Here is a 21,783-nt window from a genome sequence, read left to right on the forward strand (position 1 = left end):
AGTAGATCCCCTTTCCTTTCCTCCCCAAATCCCATCCCCTAGGCTTGGGCTCCCCCAGGTGGCTCAGCAGCAGTTCCTAAAGCATGCAGGAACATGTCTGATGGTGCAAAATCATGGGTTGGAGACACACATGAACCGTCCCCTAGGGCAGCAGTGAAGGATCATGGCACTAAAAGGCGTCTCTCCCTTTCCTCACCTCCGGGGTCCCATCTGACCTAAGTCAGAAACCTTCACCCTGTGACTGCTGCATTCAAACCAGTGAATAAAAATTCCTGGGCTCCATGGCTCCTCTGTGGGCTATATGGCAGCACCTGTGGAGGAATACCTGGATTATGCCTGTAAGAACACAAAAAACCAGTCTGCCCAGGATCAGATTTTCCTGTCTCCATTGGCAGTCTCACATGTTTAAAGACCTGGTTGACTTTAGATGCATCTATTCCCTCAGCCCAGATCTTGAGCTCTGGCTCATCTGGGGGCATTTTCCTGGATGGTGAGAGGTGAGGGTCAAGTGTGCTAATAAACCAGGGACCAGAGCTGGATTCTCTGGGCAGTGTGGACTCCAGGCCCAAGGCACCACGGGAACTCCTGGGCACCTGTGAGGGTCCCAGCAGTGTAACTTGACTAGGTCCTTTTTTTGTCATAGACAGGAAGGGACCATAGGGGGGACTTGTCGCTTTCACCACCCTTGCCTGGGCTGCTCAGGACAATGTTTTTGTAAAGTCTCTGCACACTTTCTCAACTTTTAACCTTGAATTATTTGGATGTTGAAAATTAAATTTGTGTGTGGCCCATCTTTTAGGAGATGAGCTGTGAAAATCTCCTTTATGCTGCTGTGGGCTGCGTGATCTTGGGCAATTTGCTAATATCTCCAGGCCATAGATAAAGTGTTTTATTCCAGATGATCTCTGAGGTCCCTTTAAATGCTAATAGAAGGCCCTCTTAAAATCTTATTATTTCATTTTTGCTAGTCACAGACCTGTTTCTCTTATTGTTTATGAGGAGTCATTTTTGTTTGCCTCAGACTATATGAACTTGAACAGAAGTCTCCATAGAAAGTGAAAGAAGCACTCCTGCTTCCTTTCCCCTGCAGTTGTAGCATCTGAAATATTAAGAGTAGTATGGAGCTCTTCTCTTCACAGATGGTTCTGTTCCAGACCCTAAGCCAGGGCCCTTTAAAGCTGCAGACTTCAGTAAGACAGAGTTCTTGTTTTGAAGGACCTCACCATTTAACAGGGGAAGATAGACAAACCAGCAGGGAACTTCTAAGAAACACAGGAACTAGGGTAGTGAACCAAATGGGGCACACAAGAGAAGTATGGTCAAGAACTGGGGGAGAAAAGGACCTCATAGCGGAGGCAAGTCTTCAGCTCACAGTTGATGGATTAATAAATGTCTACCAGGTAGCATCTGGGGAAAGACCAACCAAGAAGAGTGAGCAGTGTGAGCAAAAACACAGAGAAATGATGCTTCTTGGCATTGTCTGGGAATGGTGAGCGATTTGTGTGGCTGACGTGTAGGGTTTGAGAGCGAGAACAGAAAGAATCTAGAGAGATCATAGGACTAGATCTTGAGGGGCCTTAAATGCCACACAAGGAGTTAGGTAGTGGAGGACTGTGGGATGTTTTTAAGAAAGAAGGTTTTGTGATTAGATGTAGGTCTTAGAAATATCATTCTGATTGCAGCTTGGAGATTGGAGTTAGCAGGTTTAAAAACGGACTGAGGAAGCAGTTGCAATAATTCAGGTAGGAGATGATGAGAGCTTCCATTGGAGCTGTCCACACCTGTGAGGATGGAGGAGTCATCAAACACCAGAATTAGAAACCGTGAGACTGGATACTTGATTTTTGATCCTCACAATCAGTGCTATCAAGCAATCAAGTAGTGGTTATTTATTGTCATATTGTGAGACAACAAACCTGAAGTTTAGAAAGGTGTAGTGACTTGCCCAAGGTCCCACAGCTAATAAGTGGCACAGCCCAGGCCAGAACTCAGATTTCCCGACACACTACATTGTTCAGGATGATGGTCCCTTGCTGCCTCTCCTCCTTGTAAGTGTGCTTAACAGATTGTTCAAGTGTCAGAGGGCGTGAGGGCCCCGTGTCCAGGGATGTGAACAACCCAGCACTTGGACGTGGGCAGCATGCTGTGACTGGGCCGTGGCCTTTCACTGCCATGGGTTCTCTCTCTTTTTTTAAATTGAGGAGTAATACATATACAGCACTCCATAAAGTGCACAAGTCTCACAGGTGCACCTCAATAATATTTGACAAATATATACACATGTATTTATTCAAAATATAGATCATTTCTAGGAGTTGGTACCTTTAATGGCACCAGGAACAGGCATGCCTGTCAGAGCAGCCTTCTCTATCACCATGCCTCTCAAAGCTTTAGTTGGATTGTCTTCATCCCACAACAGTTCTGAATCGCTGCCAGCAACAGGTTACTTTAGAATTGTACATGGACAAGGAAGATCATATGGTATATCTTAACTAGTGAGGAAAGCAAATTGACAGCTGCTATTTGTTGTTTTTAGTCTTCATAATTTTTCCAGTTACTTAGATTATTATATATTCATATATATAGAAAACTACAGAAATATTAGTTTTTGTGTTCTTTATAATGAAACCAGAAAAAAATATCCACTTCTTCATAAACACATATAGTTTAGTTCACTAGCTCAGTTGGGAAACACATAATCAAAGGCACAGTCACACTTGCTTCTTTCCTGGTTAACCTGGAACATTATTTTGCTGTGCGTGATGCTGTCTTGTTCACTCTCTGGTTGGCGTGTGGCTGTGTTGCATCCCCAGCTAGACCATAAATAACCTCGTGTGCGGTGCCCGTGACCCACGTGCGTTCCTGTCCACCGTGGCACTCCCCTCAGTGCTGAGTGCAGTGTAGGCCTCAGTCGCTCTTTGGTTGACTTTGACTGACTTTAATTGTCACATGGTCCTTCAGGCTAATGTCAGACTTCTGGTTTATGGTTAAAATTATGGTAAAGTATGCACCATTTGTGTTAAAAACTGGACCAGAATAGGACCTCCAAATTCTCCACAGATTTCAGGCTCCTGCTCTCTGGTAGATTCCTGTGGAGTCTTGAGGGCCTGAGCTTGCTCTGTCTGACTTCCTAGAGCTGAGTGTTTTAATTTTTTAGGGAGTTGATTTAGGTGGTCAGGGCTTTCCAGCCAAGTGGAGTGGCAGGTTCTAAACTTGGAGCCATCTTAATAGGATTTTTCAGCACTAATTGGTTCCTTTATTAATCCCCGCCACTTCACCCACCCCTGACCCTCAGGAAAAGAAACTCAAGGTAATTGTTTAAAATTGTCTGCCCTCCTCCTGTGTTATCTGCAGAGTCATGATGTATTGTCCAGCAAAGGCCCTGGACTCTGCATGGAATTCTGCTGGATCTCCATTTCTTCTATCAGAATTCTCCTTTTAGTGTCACTTCCCTGCCCATGATTTCCTTCTCATTTCTCAGCATCTGCTATATATATTGCGGGCCATTGATGCAAGCTCAGAGTCAGCCCAGAACAGCTACATTCTTTTCCTCGGTTCAACTAAAACAGCAGAGTCTTTGACCTCCTCCTCTGGCCCCAGTACTTTGATGACTGAAGGATACAGAGGCTTTTCCAGTTACCTGGACAGGCAGAGGGGTTTATGGGAGTGTGTCTGGAGTGGACTATCCTAGTCCTGATGGAATGAGAGAGTATAGGCAAATTTTCTTCTCATACTACCCTGTCTACCTCAGCCTCTTGTTAAAATGTTTCAAGTATATCCAACTGTTGCCAATACTAATATACTTTAAAACACCCCATATCCATGACTCCCAAGACCTTATTTCAGTGGAAAAGATACTGCTAAAATCATCTTTTAGTCATAAGTAGAAATTTGTGTCAGGAATATTTCTCCTCTAGTGTTTGAAAATAGATCAAGGGAGATACCTAAAATGTTAGGCACCCCCCTCCTTTGAAACTGTATTTCCTCTCCTTGCCTACAGGACACATGAAGGTAAGTTTTTTGAGTCACTCCCCACTTCTAGAACATAGGAAGCATCATTCTTCAAATTTCTCAAGCTGAGCTTTGAGTCAGCCTGGAAAGTCTCTGCAGATTTCTTTCAAACTGGGCCTCATCTCTATTTCACATCTACTCTAAATTTGACAGTTGCTTTCTTAATGGCCCAGAAGATTTCATTTCTAATTCGTGAGGCCGTGTCTCAGGTGGAGCACTGCAGCAGGAGGCATAAAGGGTGTGCCAGAGGTCTGTCTGCCTGGTCCCCGCTAGGTGCACAGGAGAGTTTGCAGGGAGAGTCCTGCTGGACAGCCTGTGCCTTCCACGCTGCGAAAGCTCAGTCCCTTCACAAGAGATGGCAGTCCAGCAAGGTTCATGTCAGGTGGTAATTAGCATTCTAGGGTCTCTCTTTGAAAGCAGTTGTTAAATACACCGCCAGCTGAGATTTCAGGCATGAAAAAGGAGTATTCAGTTGATCTGGTCCAATACACAGTCAAAGGTTCCAAGTTGCTATACATTAACAAGAAAGTGGCTAAGGTATATCTCAGATCCTTAGGCCAGAATGCCAGACAGTAGAAGATGGTATTCATAAGCATTGTCATGCTTTTAGTAGTGGGTAGAAAATCCCGACTCTCCTGATTAGTGTAAGGTCAGATTTCCTCAGCTTCATATCATTTAGAAGCTCATTTCAGCACTCCTCCCAACCACTCACCCATCTCAGAAAGGCTGAACCATCCTGTGTGTCTGAATGGGGCCCCTTGGGTTATATGTTTCCGTCCAGCCCAAGACCCTTGCTTTGTGTCTGTGATTGGTGGTGCCCACTTCTTATTTCTGCCTAATGCCATTCTTGTGTCTTCCCTTAAGCAACTCTGCTGATGAAACAGGCCTGGCCACAGAACTCGTCTTCCTGTGGCACTGAAGGCACCTTCCACCTCCCAGTGGACACCGGGACCGAGAACCGAACTTACCAAGCATCCTCTGCGGCTTTCAGTAAATACAGCCTGTCTCCTCCTTTCCTTGTTCCCCTTGGTTGGGACTGATTTGTCTCTTAGGAAGAAAGGAAAGGGAACTTTTAAAATTGATATTTGTAAGACAGTGTTTTAAGAGGTTCTCTCTCTTACCCACCAAAAAATTGGCCCGCCTCATACAGGAAAAAGTCATCCTCTTTAATCATGCACCCCACTTTGAGGAGACACAAAGCAGTGAGGGAGAGAGAAGGAAGTACTCATCTGCTAAGTTTGATGAGGGAAGGACTGTTACTGCATTTCAGGGGAAAAGACAGAGGGCAGTATAAAGGCTTGTGGACTTTTGGACAGAGGGGCCTTCTCCAGCTAGCACAAGGATTTTCAGCCTCAGCACCGTGGACATCAGAAGCAGATAATTCTTAGTTGCGAGGTGGCTATGTTGTACAAAATTGCCCCTTGCTTGAGAAACACTGCCCCTTGCATGGAAGCTACACTATGGGAGCAATGTAAGTGCAGAGGGTCCTGGTGGAGGCCGGAAACTGGTCTGGCTGGTCAGATGGGTCCCATTCACTCAAGGCTCAGTGGAGTGACCGATGGTTTCGCTTTCACCTCTGATTTTTAACACAAAATGACACCACTAGGTAAAATGAGGGCCAGTGTTCAGAAATTACTGAGTGGCATTTTGACTGTGTAAGGAAAATCTTCATGCTTTCTTGGAGCTGTCCAAAAGAGGAATAGCTGGCTTTGCATGTGGTAAGCGCCTGTCTCTTAAGTTGTACCAACATGGGCTGGTCAGGCCCTCAGGGGGATGTCATAGACTAGGCCCGTGGTCTGGGGTTCAATGAAGTATTACTCTGTTTAAGTAAGTAAATTAGAAGAATACGTTGTATTTAAAGTTTTTCATTAAAATGTTGTTTTCTTGTTAGTTATCATTGCCCCTTCATGTCAACATAAACTAGTCTATACAACATAACGCTCACCTTTTGAAGAATATGCTTTCATGATCACCCTCTCATTTAATCTATATGATAGTCCTATTTGGGTGGATTTTTATTCTAGTTTGAAAGCTGAAGCTCAGAAAGGTAATATGCCCAACACAGCATAACTGGAGAAAGGTATCACCCAGGATAAGTTTCTGTTACTGACTTTTTTCTTGAGATTAATTTTGCTATTTTTTAAGGGAGGGACAATAGCAATAGGGAGTTTTTCCAGATACCTATGATATAATATATGTGCATGGGCATATAATACATATTCTCTTATATCTGCACATAATTAGGTACATGCATATAGACATACCTACTGTAGCGTAGCAGAAAGAAACCTGGAGTAGAAGACCAAAAGACTTGGATTCTAGACTTGGTTCTGTGTAACCTTGGATAATTCCCATGCTTTGGACCTTATTTTTTCTTTTCTTTTTTTTTTTGGACCTTATTTTTTCTAAAGATAAAATGAGGGGGCTAGACTAGGTCATCTTGGTGCTGTATACTCAATATCCTCCACCCTGTCAGAGGCCTTCTCTCCAGCTGCCAACTAGCCTTTGTTCACACGTCTTCAAGTGTGGCGTATTCATTCCCTCCTGAGGCAGTCCTTTCCACAGCAAGGAAGTCTCTGTATTAGAAGGCCCTGCCTTTCACCATGCTAACCTCTTCCTGAAGTTCCACTGTACTGTCCAGTAGCTATAGCTCACTGTCCTCTCACAGGCTCTCACAGTCACTGGAAATGTCCAAGGCGTACCCCCTTTCTTATAATTTATAGATAGAGGTAGGATTGACTGTCCTCCCATATCCCCCCAGGGTTTCTCCAAGCACACAGATTTTGTGGCTTCTAATACCAGAGAAAAGTCAGGACACTTTGAAAAATTCAGTTTAATTTCACTAACACTTGCTAAGCCTGTTTGTAATTAGGTCTCCCTCCTACTTAATCCACACTCTCTTGTTCAGCTGCCAACAAGGAGACTTGGGGGTCAAGGCAAGTCTCATACATAGAGCCTTGTCCAGACATATAAATCTGATAGTCAATAAACTGATTAGTCTAAAAGGCATCCTTGATGTGAGCATCAATGCATTTGAAAGTGGTAGGGGCTCTCCAGCTGAAAAAGATTTGTGACAGTGCAGAAGGATTAAAGAGAGGGCTATAAAGGTTTTATCTTGCTAATATACACGCTCTCTTTATTACCCTATTTGATGGAGTTTAAAATTATAGTTAGGAACCTGAGAGAAAGAATAGGGTACCATAAACAAAGCCTTTTTCAAAAGACAGAGCTGGGACTGCTAGTGATTGAATTCCTTTTTTTCTCTCACAATATTGCCTTTAATGAAATGGGGACACAAGGCCAATATACCAGATGTCCAAGATTGGACTACAGAGACAGACATATGTTTCAAAAAGGAACTCTGCCCAGGGCACGGTAAGCCCTGATCTGTGGGCCCAGCTCTGCACTGATTTGCTGTGCAGTTCTGGGAAAGTTGCTGCTCCCCTGGGCTCTAGATTCTTCACCTGAATTGGAGAGGACTGAATTCAAGTCTCTAATGTCTTTAAGGGATAGCATTCCGAAGTCCTAGTTCTGTAACCTTCAGACTTAGGTAGGACTCTTTTCAGGAGACCCAGGCCTCAAGTGATGAGTTGAGTCTTAAGTTCATTTGAGCAAAATCAATGAGTCTTTGTTTTGACTTGGTTTTGTTTTGTTTGTATCAAGTCCAGCAGCTTTTCTTTTTTTTTTTTTTTTTTTAATTTAGGTGCATAAAGTAATAAACCCTGAATTCTGTGATACTTGAGGTAGTCCAGGCTACAGGCCCAGGGGAATTTCCAGTGATCCTCAAGGGTGTGGACAGGACCATCAGTCAGTTACGGAATGTCCTTTGCAAGGATTTTCTCATTAAAGTCTCACTGAAATACTCAGAGCTTAGAGTATCAGCACTGGAAAGATCTTCTGATATTATCTAGTCCAGTGAAAGTATTCCTTAAGAGAAGAATTGACCTGACTCACTGACGAAGCCCAGGACTTGGGACTGTAGTTAGAGGAGGGAGCACCGAGTCCTGGGTGCTCATGAGCAGTCGCTCACTTGCTCTCGTTGTCTTATCTGTGAAACGTTTGTGCTGGTCTTGATGATCTCTAAGATATCTTCTAGCTCTGCAGTTCTGCTTCTCCCTTCTCAACCTCTCTGGACAAATAGGCAAGGCCTTCTCCAGCATCATCATTTTGGCCACCAAGGGTGTTTTGGCAAAACTGATTTGTATTCTGAGTTCATGTGTGTCTATTTCATAACGTGAAGAAAGGAAACACTCAGACAAGGTTATTCTTAGATGTAGAAACCAAATTCTACTGCAGTCTCTGGGCGCCTCTTGATTTCCCTAAGAGGGACAGTCTCAACACTTTGTGCGATGTGGTTGTCCTTGTGACACAGAAGGTGAGTGCAAGCTTCCCAGGGGATAGAACTTGAGCACACATTCTCTGGGAGCATAAAGGAGAGTCTGGAACCACTCGTGTGTTAACTTTAAAGAATCTTAAAATCATGGCATTTAAAACCATTAAATTTAAAATTTTTAGAATCCTGAATTCTGTGTTCCAAGTTGGATCCCACCATGAAAGTCATGGTTTAGCTTCCTGTCTGCTGTCATCTTTCAGACCAGTCTCTGCTTGTATACTTCCCAGGACAGGAAGCTTACTCTTTCTCTATACAGGGAGAGAGAAAGGATTAATAGGTAACCTATATGAACTATTCTTATTGTGTCAGGCATTCTTCTAAGGGCTTTGCACTTACTCATGTATTCATCACTATAACCCTATGAAGTAAGTGATATTATTATTATCCCCATTTTAAAGATGAGGAAACTGATGTATTCTACAACTGTTAAGTAGAAGAGCTGGACCCAGGCAGTCAGTGTGGCTCCAGACTGCTCATCACCATAACCCTATGCTATATAGCTTTCAGAGATAGGGATTCTTAGGATTCGGGGGTGTCCAGCCCTCCTGCATGGAAGAGGGGTGCTCTCCATTCTGGCAGGACTCCCCATAGTGTTTTATTTCTTTAAGTCAGGAGTTAACAGGCTTTTCCTGTAAAGGGACAGATAGTAAATATTTTAGACTTTTCAGGCCTTGCTGTCTCTGACATAACTACCATTCAGCCAGTAAAGCAGCCATAGTCAGTATGTAAATGAATGGGCATGGCTGTATTACAGTAAAACTTGATTTACTAAAACAAGCTGTAGTCACACAAACAAAAATTGTGGTTTGCATGTTTCAAATGTAAATAGTATGAATAAAAGATCCTGTGGTAAATCTGGAAATAGTCTCCTGCATATGCCTATCCTTTGAGATTCACAGTTCATCCTATCACTTTAAAACTTGTTACTGTCATGGAATAAAACCTGTTTCTCTCTTATTTTATATTTCTCCTCCTCCTCTCCCTCCTCCCCTCTTCTCTCCCTTTCTCTCATCTTCTTCTTTGGGGGGAGGGGGCAGAATAGCAGTTAGACTCCCTTAGCATCATAGTCCATGCTCTTGGGACATGCCCATCTTGAGAATCTCCTTTGTTCTACAGACAAGTAAACTGTCTCTGGTTGAAGTACAGCTCAAACGGTTCCTTCTAGACATGTGCAAACCTACGCTCCTTGACTTTCCCCACAGTATCTGCTTCTCCTGGACCACATTTCATGATTAGCTGTACAATCTAGAATCTTGGAGGAATCTGCTGTAGACTTCTTCCTCAACTGACTCACATCTCCACTTCCAGTTAGTTTCTAATTCTTATCAATGCTCTCTTCTCATTAATGTATTTTTCTCCATTCCATCCTCATTGCTGCTTATTTCCCAAGCATGTTTGACCACAAAATCAGTTTCTCCAGTTTTTCACAGAACAAACTATGAATCTACAGGTGGAAAGATAAACGGCATGATACCAAGGGAGAGGACAGGACACCTTTTAGTAGTGCCTTGTGTGGTAACTACACAGTAGCTCTCACATCCTCCTGAGTACCTCATCAGGGTATGCCCAAGCTGTGGTGTGACCTGAGAGAGATTTGTGACTGTATGGCAGCCTGCTTTAAATGGGGGTTAGGGTAGAAGAGACCCACTGTCTTTAAAACAATGGGATTTTAGTTCAGGAAGAGATCTTCATTCTTAGTCTTCTAATTTTACAAAATAAGAAACTAAGGCCCAAAGACTTGGCAGTAGTTACAGCAAATTGAAGGAAAGCCTGGGCTGAAGCCTGAACCCCTTCTCTTCCAGCAAAGCACCTTCTTTACTCTGCCTCCAGTTCCTTCTTGTAAAAACAGCTCCATGTTACTGAATGGGTCCTTGTTGAGTGTCTTGTAGGCAAAAGACCTAAAGCCAAGAGAGGTTTCATGATGTGTCAGCCAGACCAAATCAGGATGGAGGGCCACAGGAAAGAATCTCCAGCAACACTCCATTGGAGATCCAAAGCCAAGGTCCCCTGGCACCGTCCCTTCAACTCAGAGAGAAGGTGACGTTCCTAGAAAGACTTGCCCTTTCTGAACCTCAGGATCCCTTTGTATAACATAAGAGAGTGGGGCTACCTGATGATCACTCAGTTTCCATAGAATCATTCCATGTTGGGATTCTCTAAGGACATAGCCTTGTTCCCAAGTGATTTATGTTTCAAGTTTTTCCTATGAACTTAGGATCTGACTCTCTTTTCCAGAAATTCAAAGGCAGCATAGTTTGTGTGAATGGCTGATTGTGAACTTCTTAGAGCCTGACTTCTCAGCCCCCGCCCCAGCTTCTGTCCACCCTGCTGACCAGACGTGGCCTGGGTTCCAGGTCAATGTGAATCTTTCTGATCCTGACTTCAGTCTTTCGAGCAGCGGTGGCCCTCCCCGAAGTCCCAGGAGGGGAGGAAAAGCCAGCCGTGTAGAGCAAAGTTTTTTAGCATCTCAGAAAAGGAGGATCTCTGAATGGTGTTTTGTATGAGGTTTCCACCTTAAAACTTGACAGGGAGGAAGAAGAGTATGGTGGAGAGCAATCCATAAAAGGAGAGAGATATAAGGAGGAAAGAGAGAGTAAGGGAGAAAGCAAGACAGAAGCAGCAGCAGCAGATGCCCCAGGGTACTGAGTGAGGAGACTAAAAAGCAAGAAGAGAGAGTGTAGAGCAAGCAGATTGAGGGTCTCCCGCCCACGTGTACCTGCCTGTCTCTTGGTACAGGGCTCAGAATCCCAGACTGTCTGAGTTTCCAGGGCCCCTTAAGAGATCATCTGGTCCCAGACTCTTATCTGTGTCTCAGGGCTCTGAAAGATGCCACGCATGCAGCCCTATGCACCAGGACTGAGGGAGCTGCCTCTGGGGCCAGGGCTGTCTGGGCGGAGCCCTGTACTCTGTCTGTTCCCATCTGTGTTTCCAGCCTGGATTCAGCCCATGCTTGTCTGGGGAGTTGTGACTGGGACCTGCTGCCTCCCAGCGATGCTGTTCTGCCAACTAATTGGAAGTTTCTCTTATTGCCTTGGTACAGGATATACCGCGGGGACACCATACAAGGTCCCACCGACCCAGAGTAATACTGCTCCGCCCCCCTACTCCCCTTCACCCAACCCCTACCAGACGGCCATGTATCCAATCAGAAGTGCCTACCCCCAGCAGAATCTGTATGCCCAGGTAGGTATATGTAGAATCCTGGGTTTACCTCTTCTGCAGGTAAAGGAGCCACCAGCCTGGGTAGGTGGGGTGGAGGGGGAGGAAAAGAGTTTGTGGCTCTGATCAGCTGTCACTCTTGTGTCACTGAAGCAGTAACCTTGCAGCCGATACACACCCTCACTCTACCTCAGTCCACAGTCAGAGGCTCTTGTTATTATTTAGTAGAAGCATTTGAGAAGCTCTGGATTAAGATGATCCAGACCCTCTGTCTACTCTGCCCAGAGGTCAGCAGACCTGTGGGCTGTGATGGCAGAAAGCAGTCATGTGATCCAGGCAGTGGGGTGTCACTTCAGACCATTGTCTCCATCTTCAATCTTTTTGCCTAAAGGGAAATAGATAGTAAGAGACATTTGGGGAAGTGCTCTGTATTTAGGACATTTTTCCAGTATGTAAAATGGTAGCATTCACACCAGCACAGTACTTCCACGAGCAGAGCCCCAGACCTTGTGTCCCTGGGCCAGAGATTCTCAGACACCATCCCGTAAGGTTTGAGACAGGCTCCCCTCCCCTCCCCACCTCTCCAAAAGCTGGTGTGACCTCAGCCCCTCTTCCCCCAGGGAGCCTACTATACACAGCCGGTGTATGCTGCCCAGCCCCATGTCATCCACCACACCACGGTCGTCCAGCCCAACAGCATTCCCTCTGCCATCTACCCGGCGCCTGTCGCCGCTCCCAGGACCAACGGCGTGGCCATGGGAATGGTGGCCGGCACCACCATGGCGATGTCAGCAGGTAAGGGCAGCATCTATGTCAGTGTCCATCCCCTTCCTCCAGGAACTCACAACAGAGTGGAAGACACAGTCATGGAATCGGCTGTAGCATAACATGAAGAATCCTGTGCCTGGGAGTTCTAGGGACCCTCTAACTCTGCCCACAGGGCTGTAGAAGATTTCACCATGGAGGATGTAGTGAGCTAGGCCTTAGAAGGTGAACAGAGGCTAATCAGAGAGATGAAAGAGGAAAGGGCAGTCCAGGGGAGAGAACATGAGTAAAGCACATTCACAGAATGGACATGGTCTAAATCACTTAGAAAATGAGAGCATGGAGTTGGAAGGGTGGCTGGAGCAGTTGTCAGAGATAAAGTCATGGAGAGTCTCGAATACCTAGGTAACAGGGAGCTAACAAAGAGGTTTAAGCACGGGAGAGATAGGGTTTGTCTAATCATTCTCTCTGACTGTAAGGTGGAGATAGGTGGGTAGAGGGGATATGGGGGGAAAGCTGTGGTTTAGAGGAGAGATGATGATGCTAGGATTCTGCTAGCTGCAGAGTTCCAAACAGGAGGGCACAGAGCAATGTTCTTTAGCAGGCGGGAGCTTCGGGACCTGGCCAGTAATTAATCGCGAGTCTTGGGAGAAACAGGAGTCTAGGAGGCCCCGTCTCCATTTATGGCTTACTCCAGAAGCCCTGAGGATGGAGTTAGGAAGAGACACCAGAGGAAAAGCAGGTTTGGGGAAGTCTTTGGATGAGTTGGCACTCAAAGAAAAGCATGAGAAGACAAGAGGGCTCTGAATAACCTTTAGAGACCCAACTTTCAGAGAATCAGCGAGGTCACCTTCTGGGGAAAGAGTACAAGGGCTTGAGTGGGCAGGAGGTGGGAGTTGGGATTTTTCTCTGCCCCTAATGTAAGCATTGAGGCCTCTCACTCCCCAGATCAGGTCAGCAAGCTGATGCAGATCTGCTGGGTGCCAGCCTTGTTGTTTGGGTCCTGGGGACCAAATACTGATAGATCAAACCAGAGGCCTACCCTTAGGAACAGTTTGGTTAGGGGAATGACCACCACCACATAAAGCAGCAGACACCTCTCAGTGGGATGTGCAGTGAGAGGAGCACACAGAGGAGAGTGAAAGGAGGCCCCTGGAGACTGTCCTGAAGTGTCAGGAAGGTTTCCCCTGGGAGACCGTTCCTGGCAAAGTGGGGAAGGGCGGGCGGCAGCTCGTGAGTAGGTGGGGAGCAGCTGTGTGAAAGATCATGGCTCATCCTCTTCATCCCAGCACCTGGGATGGCCTCATCAGGTTTCGTCTTCTCCTTCTGGATGCTCAGGTACCCTGCTGACTGCACCCCAGCACACCGCGATTGGGGCACACCCTGTCTCCATGCCAACATACAGGGCCCAAGGGACCCCTGCGTACAGCTATGTGCCCCCACACTGGTAAAGCCTGCGCCCATCCAAGTGAGTGGGGCCCGGGTGGGAGATGTGGGAGGGTGATCAACTAGCAGAACTATCTCAAAGCCCCTGGCTTGGCCTGCAGCACAGGTATCAACAGGGGGTAGGTGACAGTTACTAGTTGCTTTCCTGCTCCAGGTTCAGCAATATCACTCTTTATGATAGCTGTCATTTCTCTATATTCTAGATACTTTACATATGTTATCTCATGATCTGCACATTAGCTCTGTGAAGCAAGGATCTTCACTATTTTACAGATGAATACATAGTTTAGTATCATTTAACTAGTAAAAATTAAGCCGGGACTTGAACTCCAATCCTCTAGTACTAAATTCTGTACTGTTTACTGTATGGTCTTCAGACTTCTTCTAACTGTGGGCCTGTCCTTCCAGTGAACTTTTATCTCAGTCAGATGTTGGCTCTGACTGGGGCCAGGCAGAAACCCTGGGTCACCCTCGCCACCAGGCTTCCCCGTCCTCTGCAGATCCTGAGGCAGTACCAGTGACCTGTAGGGCTCCAGGGATGTCACTGAAAATCACTGCCATGCCTCCTTGTCTCCAGCTCTCGGCACTGGATGGGAAATGGGCCACTCCACTGGGAAGGCACAGAGGACTCCATTAAGGGCTCTCAGCATGAGGGGAGGGGGTCCAGGATCTTCCTGGAGGGCCTCAGGAATACCACTGTCACTAATGGCTTTCCCCTTCCTCCCCCAGACCTGGAGTCACACATTGTATGCAACTACTCGAGTCTTACACAGGTGCTGGAGCAGCTCCCTAGCAGCACCGCCTCTATTTGCAAGAAGAGACAACGGAAGTGCAAGGGTCACTTTATGCATCTTTAACGGTTTTGGTTTTTATTTTTGGTTTTTGTAAAAGCTGCTTTTTCTAATCTCCTGCCTCTCCCCACTGTCCCCCTCTCTGAGCCGCTGCCCTCCCAGCTCTACCCTTCTCCTACCTGACCAGGCACATCCTCTCTGCTCCTTTCCTTCCCCAAGCATCAAGCCCTGGGAGCCTAGTCTAGCGGCAGGCAGAGAGTGGGGTCTGTTGCAGTGGTTCAGCTGAAGGTGCAATTTCCTTTGAAGAGCATAGCGGATGTGACTCTTGGGTCCAGGGTAGGAACTCAGAACTGTTGAGCAAGCCACATCTCTGAGGGATGGTTTCTTTTTTTATTTTTCTCAAGCAGGATTAGTTTAAGACATTGCTGTATCCTGATACAAATGAAATATCTTCTGATATTTCTGAGAACCATCGCAACAGACCAAGAACAAAACCACCTGATTAGGTAGGAGTGTTCATAGCAGCTTAATAATACCCCAGATGAGAACCTGGGAAAACCAGATTTTTTCTTTGGGAGAACTTGAGGGAGGGTGGGGGGAGGGGGGCACTGTGGGAAGGCAGAGGGAAGAGAGTTGAGAGGCCCTTGCCTGCTGGCTTTGGCTTGTAAGGTCTCTGGCCAAATTGTCTGGGCCTGGACCCTCTAATTTGCACAGTGATGTTAACTGACCTGGCACTTCCTCAGAAGATGATTATTGACCTCAGACCTGCCAAGCAGCTGCAGGATGGTGGGATCCCAGCTTCCCAAAGCCTCGGAGGCCAGGTGCCCAGTGTACTCTAGACCTTGGCCTCTGAGCCTTCATGGATCCACTCTGGTGAGGAGCTTGCTCCTGAGTAGAGTGGAAACCTGTGGCATTTCTCTCCCTTCCCTTTGTCCTTCCCAGAGCCAGGGCTCACCCGTCTGTCCATGGCGCTGGCAGACAGGCTAAGTTCTCGGTTACCTTGTGCCATTCGTGGCCAAAGTGAAGGAACCACATTCCAGGTGGGTGCTGGTGGCTCTGGAGGTCAGGATAGTGAAGGAAAAGCAATAGCAATAAACATTTCATCGACTCATGGAACTGAAGGGACCTTAGCAATCATCTCATCCATTCCCCTATTTGACAGATGAGGAAGCTGAGGCCCAGAGAAGAGGAAAGGACTTCCCTAGACCTTGCAGTAAATTAGCATTAAATGCAACCTTCCTGCCTGGGGCGTGTTGCCCACAAAAATTTACTTAGGGATGGATTGGCTTGGCTTTGTAAAAATGAAGCCAGCAGTGCCCACACCTGATGAGCTCTGGAACAGTCTCTGGGCTTTTGTTTCTGCTCTTTTCCTCCATGGATTTCAAAGGCAGAGGTTGAAGACTTGACCAAGGTCACATGGGGGCAGATGGCAGGAACAGAAATTGCAAATGAGGAAATAGCATTTGGAAATTCTGTGAAGACATCTGGACCTCTCATCCTATACCTGTCTCCAGCCCTTGGAGGAGCAGGTGGACTGGCTGAAAAAGAGTCCATGCTGTTAAGACAGTAGCCCCTCATCCTGAGAGGAGAGGAGGAAACATGGGCTCTCTGGGGAGAAGAGGGACCCCTGGGTCAGGAGGCCCCATTGGTCTCAGCCAGGAGCCCAGCTGTCTAACACTGCCCCCCTGCACCTGGCACTTGGCTGGGCTAGCAGCCCCTTTGGGGATGGTTGGCGGGGGGTGGGGTGGGGGGCAGCGTGCACAGGAACATTTTACTGTACAAAATGGGATCATTGATAACATTTAGAACTTCTAAATAACTCTCTTCATTTTAAATTCATGCATATGTGGATATATCCCTACCCCTACCTCCCATGTCTCCCTAAAGGAGGAAGTAATCAGGAAACCCCTGGGCCAGGAGGACCTCAGAGGCTATCTGGCTGTTCCCAGGGGTGCACAGCCCAGTAGCATCCTCCACCTGGGAAATGCAGGACCAGTAGGGAGAAGCCCCGCTGTTCTAAACGGTCTGCTCGGGGGTGCTGAAAGGGTTTTGGTTTAAAACAATAGAAAGTTTTCCAGTGTTAATCCTTTTTTCTTTTTTTTTGGCAAATACCTCCTCCTACTCTCTGGTTGTATAAGGGTGGGTGAAGGTTGTTTTAGATTATGTCATACATGTTTAGAAAATGCCAAAATAATAATAATGATTATAATAATAATAGGAAACATTTGCATTTGTCAGGTGCTTCATAGACTTCAGAGCACTTCACAGCCTTTAATTTACTGACCCTGAGGGAAAGACATTTGACAAATGAGGAAACTGGTCCTATTTAATAGCAGGAAAGGGAACTTGCCCCAAAGTGAGCAGAATGCTGGCACCCCAACAAGCTCCCCTGAACCCCGCTGCCTCCAGATGGGCTGGGGCAGAACCAGAGGAGGGGAAAAGAGATCTAGGAATTACCTTTTTACCTTTGTTCATTCTGTACCAGTATGTATAAACTAACATCTAGTACCTCACAGTTTTTCACAAAGCAATTTCATATCCGTCATCTGGTTTAACCCCGTGAAACAGACGATTCTCTCATTTATCCATGAGGAAACTGAGACTTGGAAAGGCAGAGTGACTTGCTTGTAAGTGGCAGAGCCATTTGAATCCCAGTCTGCGGTCTCTTCCCCTCCAGTCTGACTCCACACACGGGCTTGTGGACTGAAACTCAATGCTGTGCACCCTCTCCTGGCCCTTGTATGTAATTCAAGATCAAGGACAGACCCCAAGGCAAAAACAAGATGTGGAAAGGCTGGGATCCGTCTGAGCACTGGAGCCCCAGTTCAGCTGGCCTCACCCTCTTGCTTTGACGGAGATCCACAAGCCTGGCCAAGCTTGGGGAGTCATTGCAGAGGGACAGAGCCCAGGAGAACGAGGCAGTAGTGTGCCTGTGGTAGGATGAGCGCACGTGGTAGGATCACAGGCATCCATCACGAGGTACCGTGAGCATCATCCACAGATACTGGATGGCCCAGTGGTCAAGCTGGACAGAAAGTCAGAGCTTGAGGGGCCCTGTCATTTTAGGAAGTCCAGCAAGCCAGAGAGGACAAGGGGTGTGCCCACATGACATTTGAGCTGCAGCATGGCACCAGCAAAGCCCTCTCTCCACCCCATTCCACTGCTTCTCGCCAGTGCCACAAGCTTGGTGGGCAGGGTTAGGGGTACAGGTGGTTCCAGTCACCAGCCAACCCTCACGGCTTCCCCCACTTCTGCCTGCCTCCCCCTCAGCCTGGGGCCCAGGAAGCTGGAGTCTGGAAGCTGGAGTGCCCCCAAGTGCTAAGAGCCTGAAATTTAATCTTTCTGCTACATTTTGGAAAAATTGATTTCCTTTCTTCCTCGTGAGACAGGACAGTCGCTCTTCCTCTCTCTCCTGGCAGTGACTGTAAAGTGCATATCCCCTCCCTATATATTGAAAAAGGACACTCACCTGTCCAGAGTTTATTGTCTGTGTATGAAGTACTTTGACATTGATTGCCAAAATTCCCATTTATAGATGGAAAAAACTAAGTCTCTGAAGGCTTAAGAGAGTTGCCAAAGGTCACACAGCTCATCAGAGAAAGAGCCAAGATTTGAACTCTTCAAATCCTCTGCTCTTTCTACTGACACCTGCAGGCCTCGGTGGCCAGCATGCAGAAGGGATGGGCTACCTGTCTGCCCCTAAACAGAGGAAGACACCAGGGAAACCTGGGAAGTCAGTCTTCCCGGTTGAGCGGATTTTTATGAGGATCCCAGAGGCATTTCCAGCTGGCAGCACTTGAAGGACAGGAACTTGCAATAAGAGGCCTAACTTGAGCAAAGCACTTTGGAGGTCATGATGCCTAGGACTGAAGATGTGTTCAGGGGCAGCCCTGGGCACCTGTCCATTGAAAGACCTATGTCCTTAGGAAGCCTGTGTACCCTTGCTTTTTGACCATGGAGAGCCGGCCCACTATTCCAGACCCAGCAAGTTGGCACTTCCAGGGGACCTGGTGTAGCCCTAAATGGCCAAAAGTACATCTGAATCCAGTCCCTGGGCTTGTTCTTCCCAAGGCTGAGGACCAGGATCTAGAGAGACACTGTGCGGTCCTTCCTCCTTGTCCCAGCTCTTACCCTTGGCCACCTAAAGTGTTCCAGAGATCTGGGGGGTGTCTTCAGAGAGGCTGGCTTTGTTCCAAGTACCCTTCAGAAATGAATCACACGGAGCATAGGAGTAATGCAGATCCTTTGGTCACCAAGTTCTGATGTCCTCACTGTGCAGACAGGACTCAGCCAGAGGTCCAGAGAGGCATTGGCTGAATCAGGCCTGGAGCCTTGCATGTCAGACCCTCAGCTCTGCTCTGAGGGAGGCCAGAGAGGGAGGCCTAGAGGGGAACAGGTCTTGGTCCCAGCACTGTGGCTGGATCAGTCACTGAGATGTCATCATGGCATTTGCTCCTCAATTGCAGTTGACAGTACACTTGGAAGCTCTGCTTTTCACCCTGTATTCCACAGCACTGTAGGGTATGTGATCCCCAGCTGATTGCCAAGCCTGGGAATCCAGAGAGGGCAGGCTGGGCAGTGGAGGGGCAGGCTCCATGCTGGTGTCCAGCCCCAGGAGAATCCAGGCTAGACTTACCTCCAAAACCTGGATCACAGTGGAGACCCAGCCAGGCTATTGGATTCCACAACTGAGCCTCTGAGAGCTCAGCCTCCTTTGGTTGTGCCAGATTGGCAGCAGGATTTGTCCTTTACCTGTCCACGTCCCCTTCTAGAAAACCTGTTTCCGAAATTAGGCATTATATGGTTCTAGGGCCTGCCTTTAAATTTCCTGGCAGGCCAGTTTCAACATTCCATAACCAACCTTGCCTGAGCAGACTTGGGTCTCATTCCCTCACTTTCTCCAATGGGTATTTTCTACCTTGTGTGCTGTTGAGTCCAGCCCAGTGGCCAGGTGATTGGGACTGGCTGCCACAAAGCCAGGAAGGGAAACTAGAACGCTTGCTTCCCTGTGGCTGCATCCGTAGTCCTTGGGTCTTCTTGCTGTGGCAGTGAGGCCCTATACCCAGTCCAGCTCCTGGTAGAGGGGCTATTTTCCTTTTTTGAAGAGAACACAACAGCTTTGCTGATAAGTACCAGCCCATAGGCCTCAAATGGGTGAAGTCATCTTTGGGCCTGACCCCAGCAAGACCAGCATCTCCAGGCTCCAGCCTTCCTCCTCATGCCTGAGAGTCAGGGAAAGAGTGGGACTGGCCAGAGACCACCTTCTTGGGTCAGCCAGCTTGTCTGAATCTATGGTGGGACTGCAGCTCTTCCTTACCCAAGGGGAGGTAAGGCCAGGCCTCTAGCAACGTGGCGTTGTCTGTCATGACCTTTAAAGGCCAAAGGGCCTGTCCCCGTCTCCTGACTAAAAGGCATCTGCATCCCTGTTCATATCACACGACGGAGAAACTTGTTCTCGTGGCATGTACCATCCCTGTGAGAGAGCGTTGTATATGATTTTGTATTTTTTAATTCATTTTAATCTACAGGTTGGAATCTAGTTTTTAAATTTTATTGGAACTCACATTTTAAAAAGAAAAACATTTAAAATAATAATAATAAACCTTTGACCGGTGTCTTCCAAGTAGTTTGAGCAAAGAACTTATAGGTGTTTTCAAAACACAGCCTGGAGTGTAAAGAGTGGAAAGCCCCGCGGCCTCGCTTGTGTGTATGAAGTGTAAATCTGGTTTTGTTCTGTTGTTTTGGATTCTTTTGGGTTTTTGTTCCGTTTTGTTTTGAAGATCAGATAGTGATCACTCTGAAAGATTGAAGCCAAGAATTTGTAACTATGATATTTACTGTAAGCTGTAGAACATTCAATAACTATTAAAAAAAGTTTCCAAAAAAAAAAAAAGTCTGGAGTGACCAGACTTGGTGGTTCTTGGGAGAGGGAGACACAGACACCTCTTGGGTCGGTGAGTGTCCCCTGGGCTTCTCCCAAGTTGATTCTAAACTTGTTTTCACCAGTCAAGCGATACGCACGCTGCATCCCCGGGGCGGCCCAGGCACTTACAGTTCAGGGGCTTGGGAAGTGGCCATCAGCACTTGGGCTAAGGTGTGTGATGCAGGAGTGCAGGGAAGCCATGAATGATGGAGGCTGCATCTACCGGGTGCCCACCGTGTGGGCAGTACTGTGCTTTATGCTTGGTGACGGGTAATCTTCACGGCAGGATGGGAGGTGAGCCCTGTGGTTAGTTAGCCCTGTCCTTTGGAGGGGGAGCAGCTGAGGAGAGTGAGTACCTTGGCCAAGGTTACAGAGCTAGTGAGGGGCAGAGCTGCAACTTACACTTGGTCTGGCTCCAGAGCACAGGTACCAAGCCCCAAGTTCTCTTGCCCACCCTGGAGAAGGCAGTGCCTACATCCACTTAAAAGGACAGGCTAAGCAGTTTGTAGTCCCAGAAGGATGGCTGAAGGTGGTAATATGGTCTCCATCCAAATGGTCATCATGTGCTGTCAGTTTTATTTATGTCCAAAACATCTCTAATCTCCCTTCTAGGCAAAGCCACTGCCCTGGTCCAGGCCTGGATTTCCCTCCCTGGTCATTGCGGCCACTGTTCCTTCCTAGGGCCTGGCTCCCGCCGTCCACGCTTTACCAGCCTCCCAAGTATTCAGCTTCCTCAACTGGGGAGAATCCTTGAGGCCCAAAGAGGCTAAGTGACCTGGCTGTAACTAACAGTCTGGAGCCCTCCCCACCAGACCACCCCGGGCCTCCACAGAACCTGCCACCCCTATGGGGGCAGAAAGCTCTCAGGGTGGTCGGGGATGGTGTTCCTGGGCTGTCACAGCAGTTCCTCCTGGACAGGAAGGGGACTTTGTCCAGGGACTCAACTCCAGGTCAGTGGCAGGGCTGGGGCCAGGAGCAGGTGGGAGGCAGAGACCTGGGCCCCGGCACCCACCATTTTAGCCCACGGAGGAGGGGAGGTGGAGTGAGACAAGGTCAAGCTCAGAACTGTCCTCAGTGGTCACCCGGGGCCCCACCTTGTCCTCCAGTTCTCACCCCTGCCAGCAGCCTCGGCCCACCTTCAGCTCAAGAGTAGGCTTTAGAGCCAGGAAAGCTTCCAGGTGAGAGGGAGGGGTCCTTAGGGTCAACCACATCAGACACACCCCTACCTGGTCCTCAGCTCCTCATCTCCCTCTTTTGGGAGGTGGCTTCAGGATCCCCCAAGGGTCAAATGAAGA

General features: G+C 47.5%; 1 protein-coding gene across 4 annotated transcripts in view; it reads left to right on the forward strand.

Annotated features, from left to right (window-relative positions):
- Window positions 1–20,458, forward strand: part of FAM168A (family with sequence similarity 168 member A) — a 218,767-nt gene extending 198,309 nt beyond the window's left edge. For 2 of the 4 annotated variants that reach the window (XM_020902765.2, XM_020902767.2), the window contains 5 exons: window positions 4,876–5,001; window positions 11,445–11,587; window positions 12,184–12,358; window positions 13,667–13,796; window positions 14,504–20,458. In XM_020902765.2, coding sequence (XP_020758424.1) covers window positions 4,876–5,001; window positions 11,445–11,587; window positions 12,184–12,358; window positions 13,667–13,779 — 557 coding nt within the window. In that variant the 3' untranslated portion in view covers window positions 13,780–13,796; window positions 14,504–20,458. The remainder of the gene's footprint in view (window positions 1–4,875; window positions 5,002–11,444; window positions 11,588–12,183; window positions 12,359–13,666; window positions 13,797–14,503) is intronic. The other 2 variants (XM_070473278.1, XM_070473279.1) reach the window with 1 other exon arrangement.
- The last annotated feature ends 1,325 nt before the right edge of the window (window positions 20,459–21,783 follow it).

This window comes from Odocoileus virginianus, chromosome 10, assembly GCF_023699985.2.
Source record: "Odocoileus virginianus isolate 20LAN1187 ecotype Illinois chromosome 10, Ovbor_1.2, whole genome shotgun sequence".
NCBI classification, from domain to species: domain Eukaryota; kingdom Metazoa; phylum Chordata; class Mammalia; order Artiodactyla; family Cervidae; genus Odocoileus; species Odocoileus virginianus.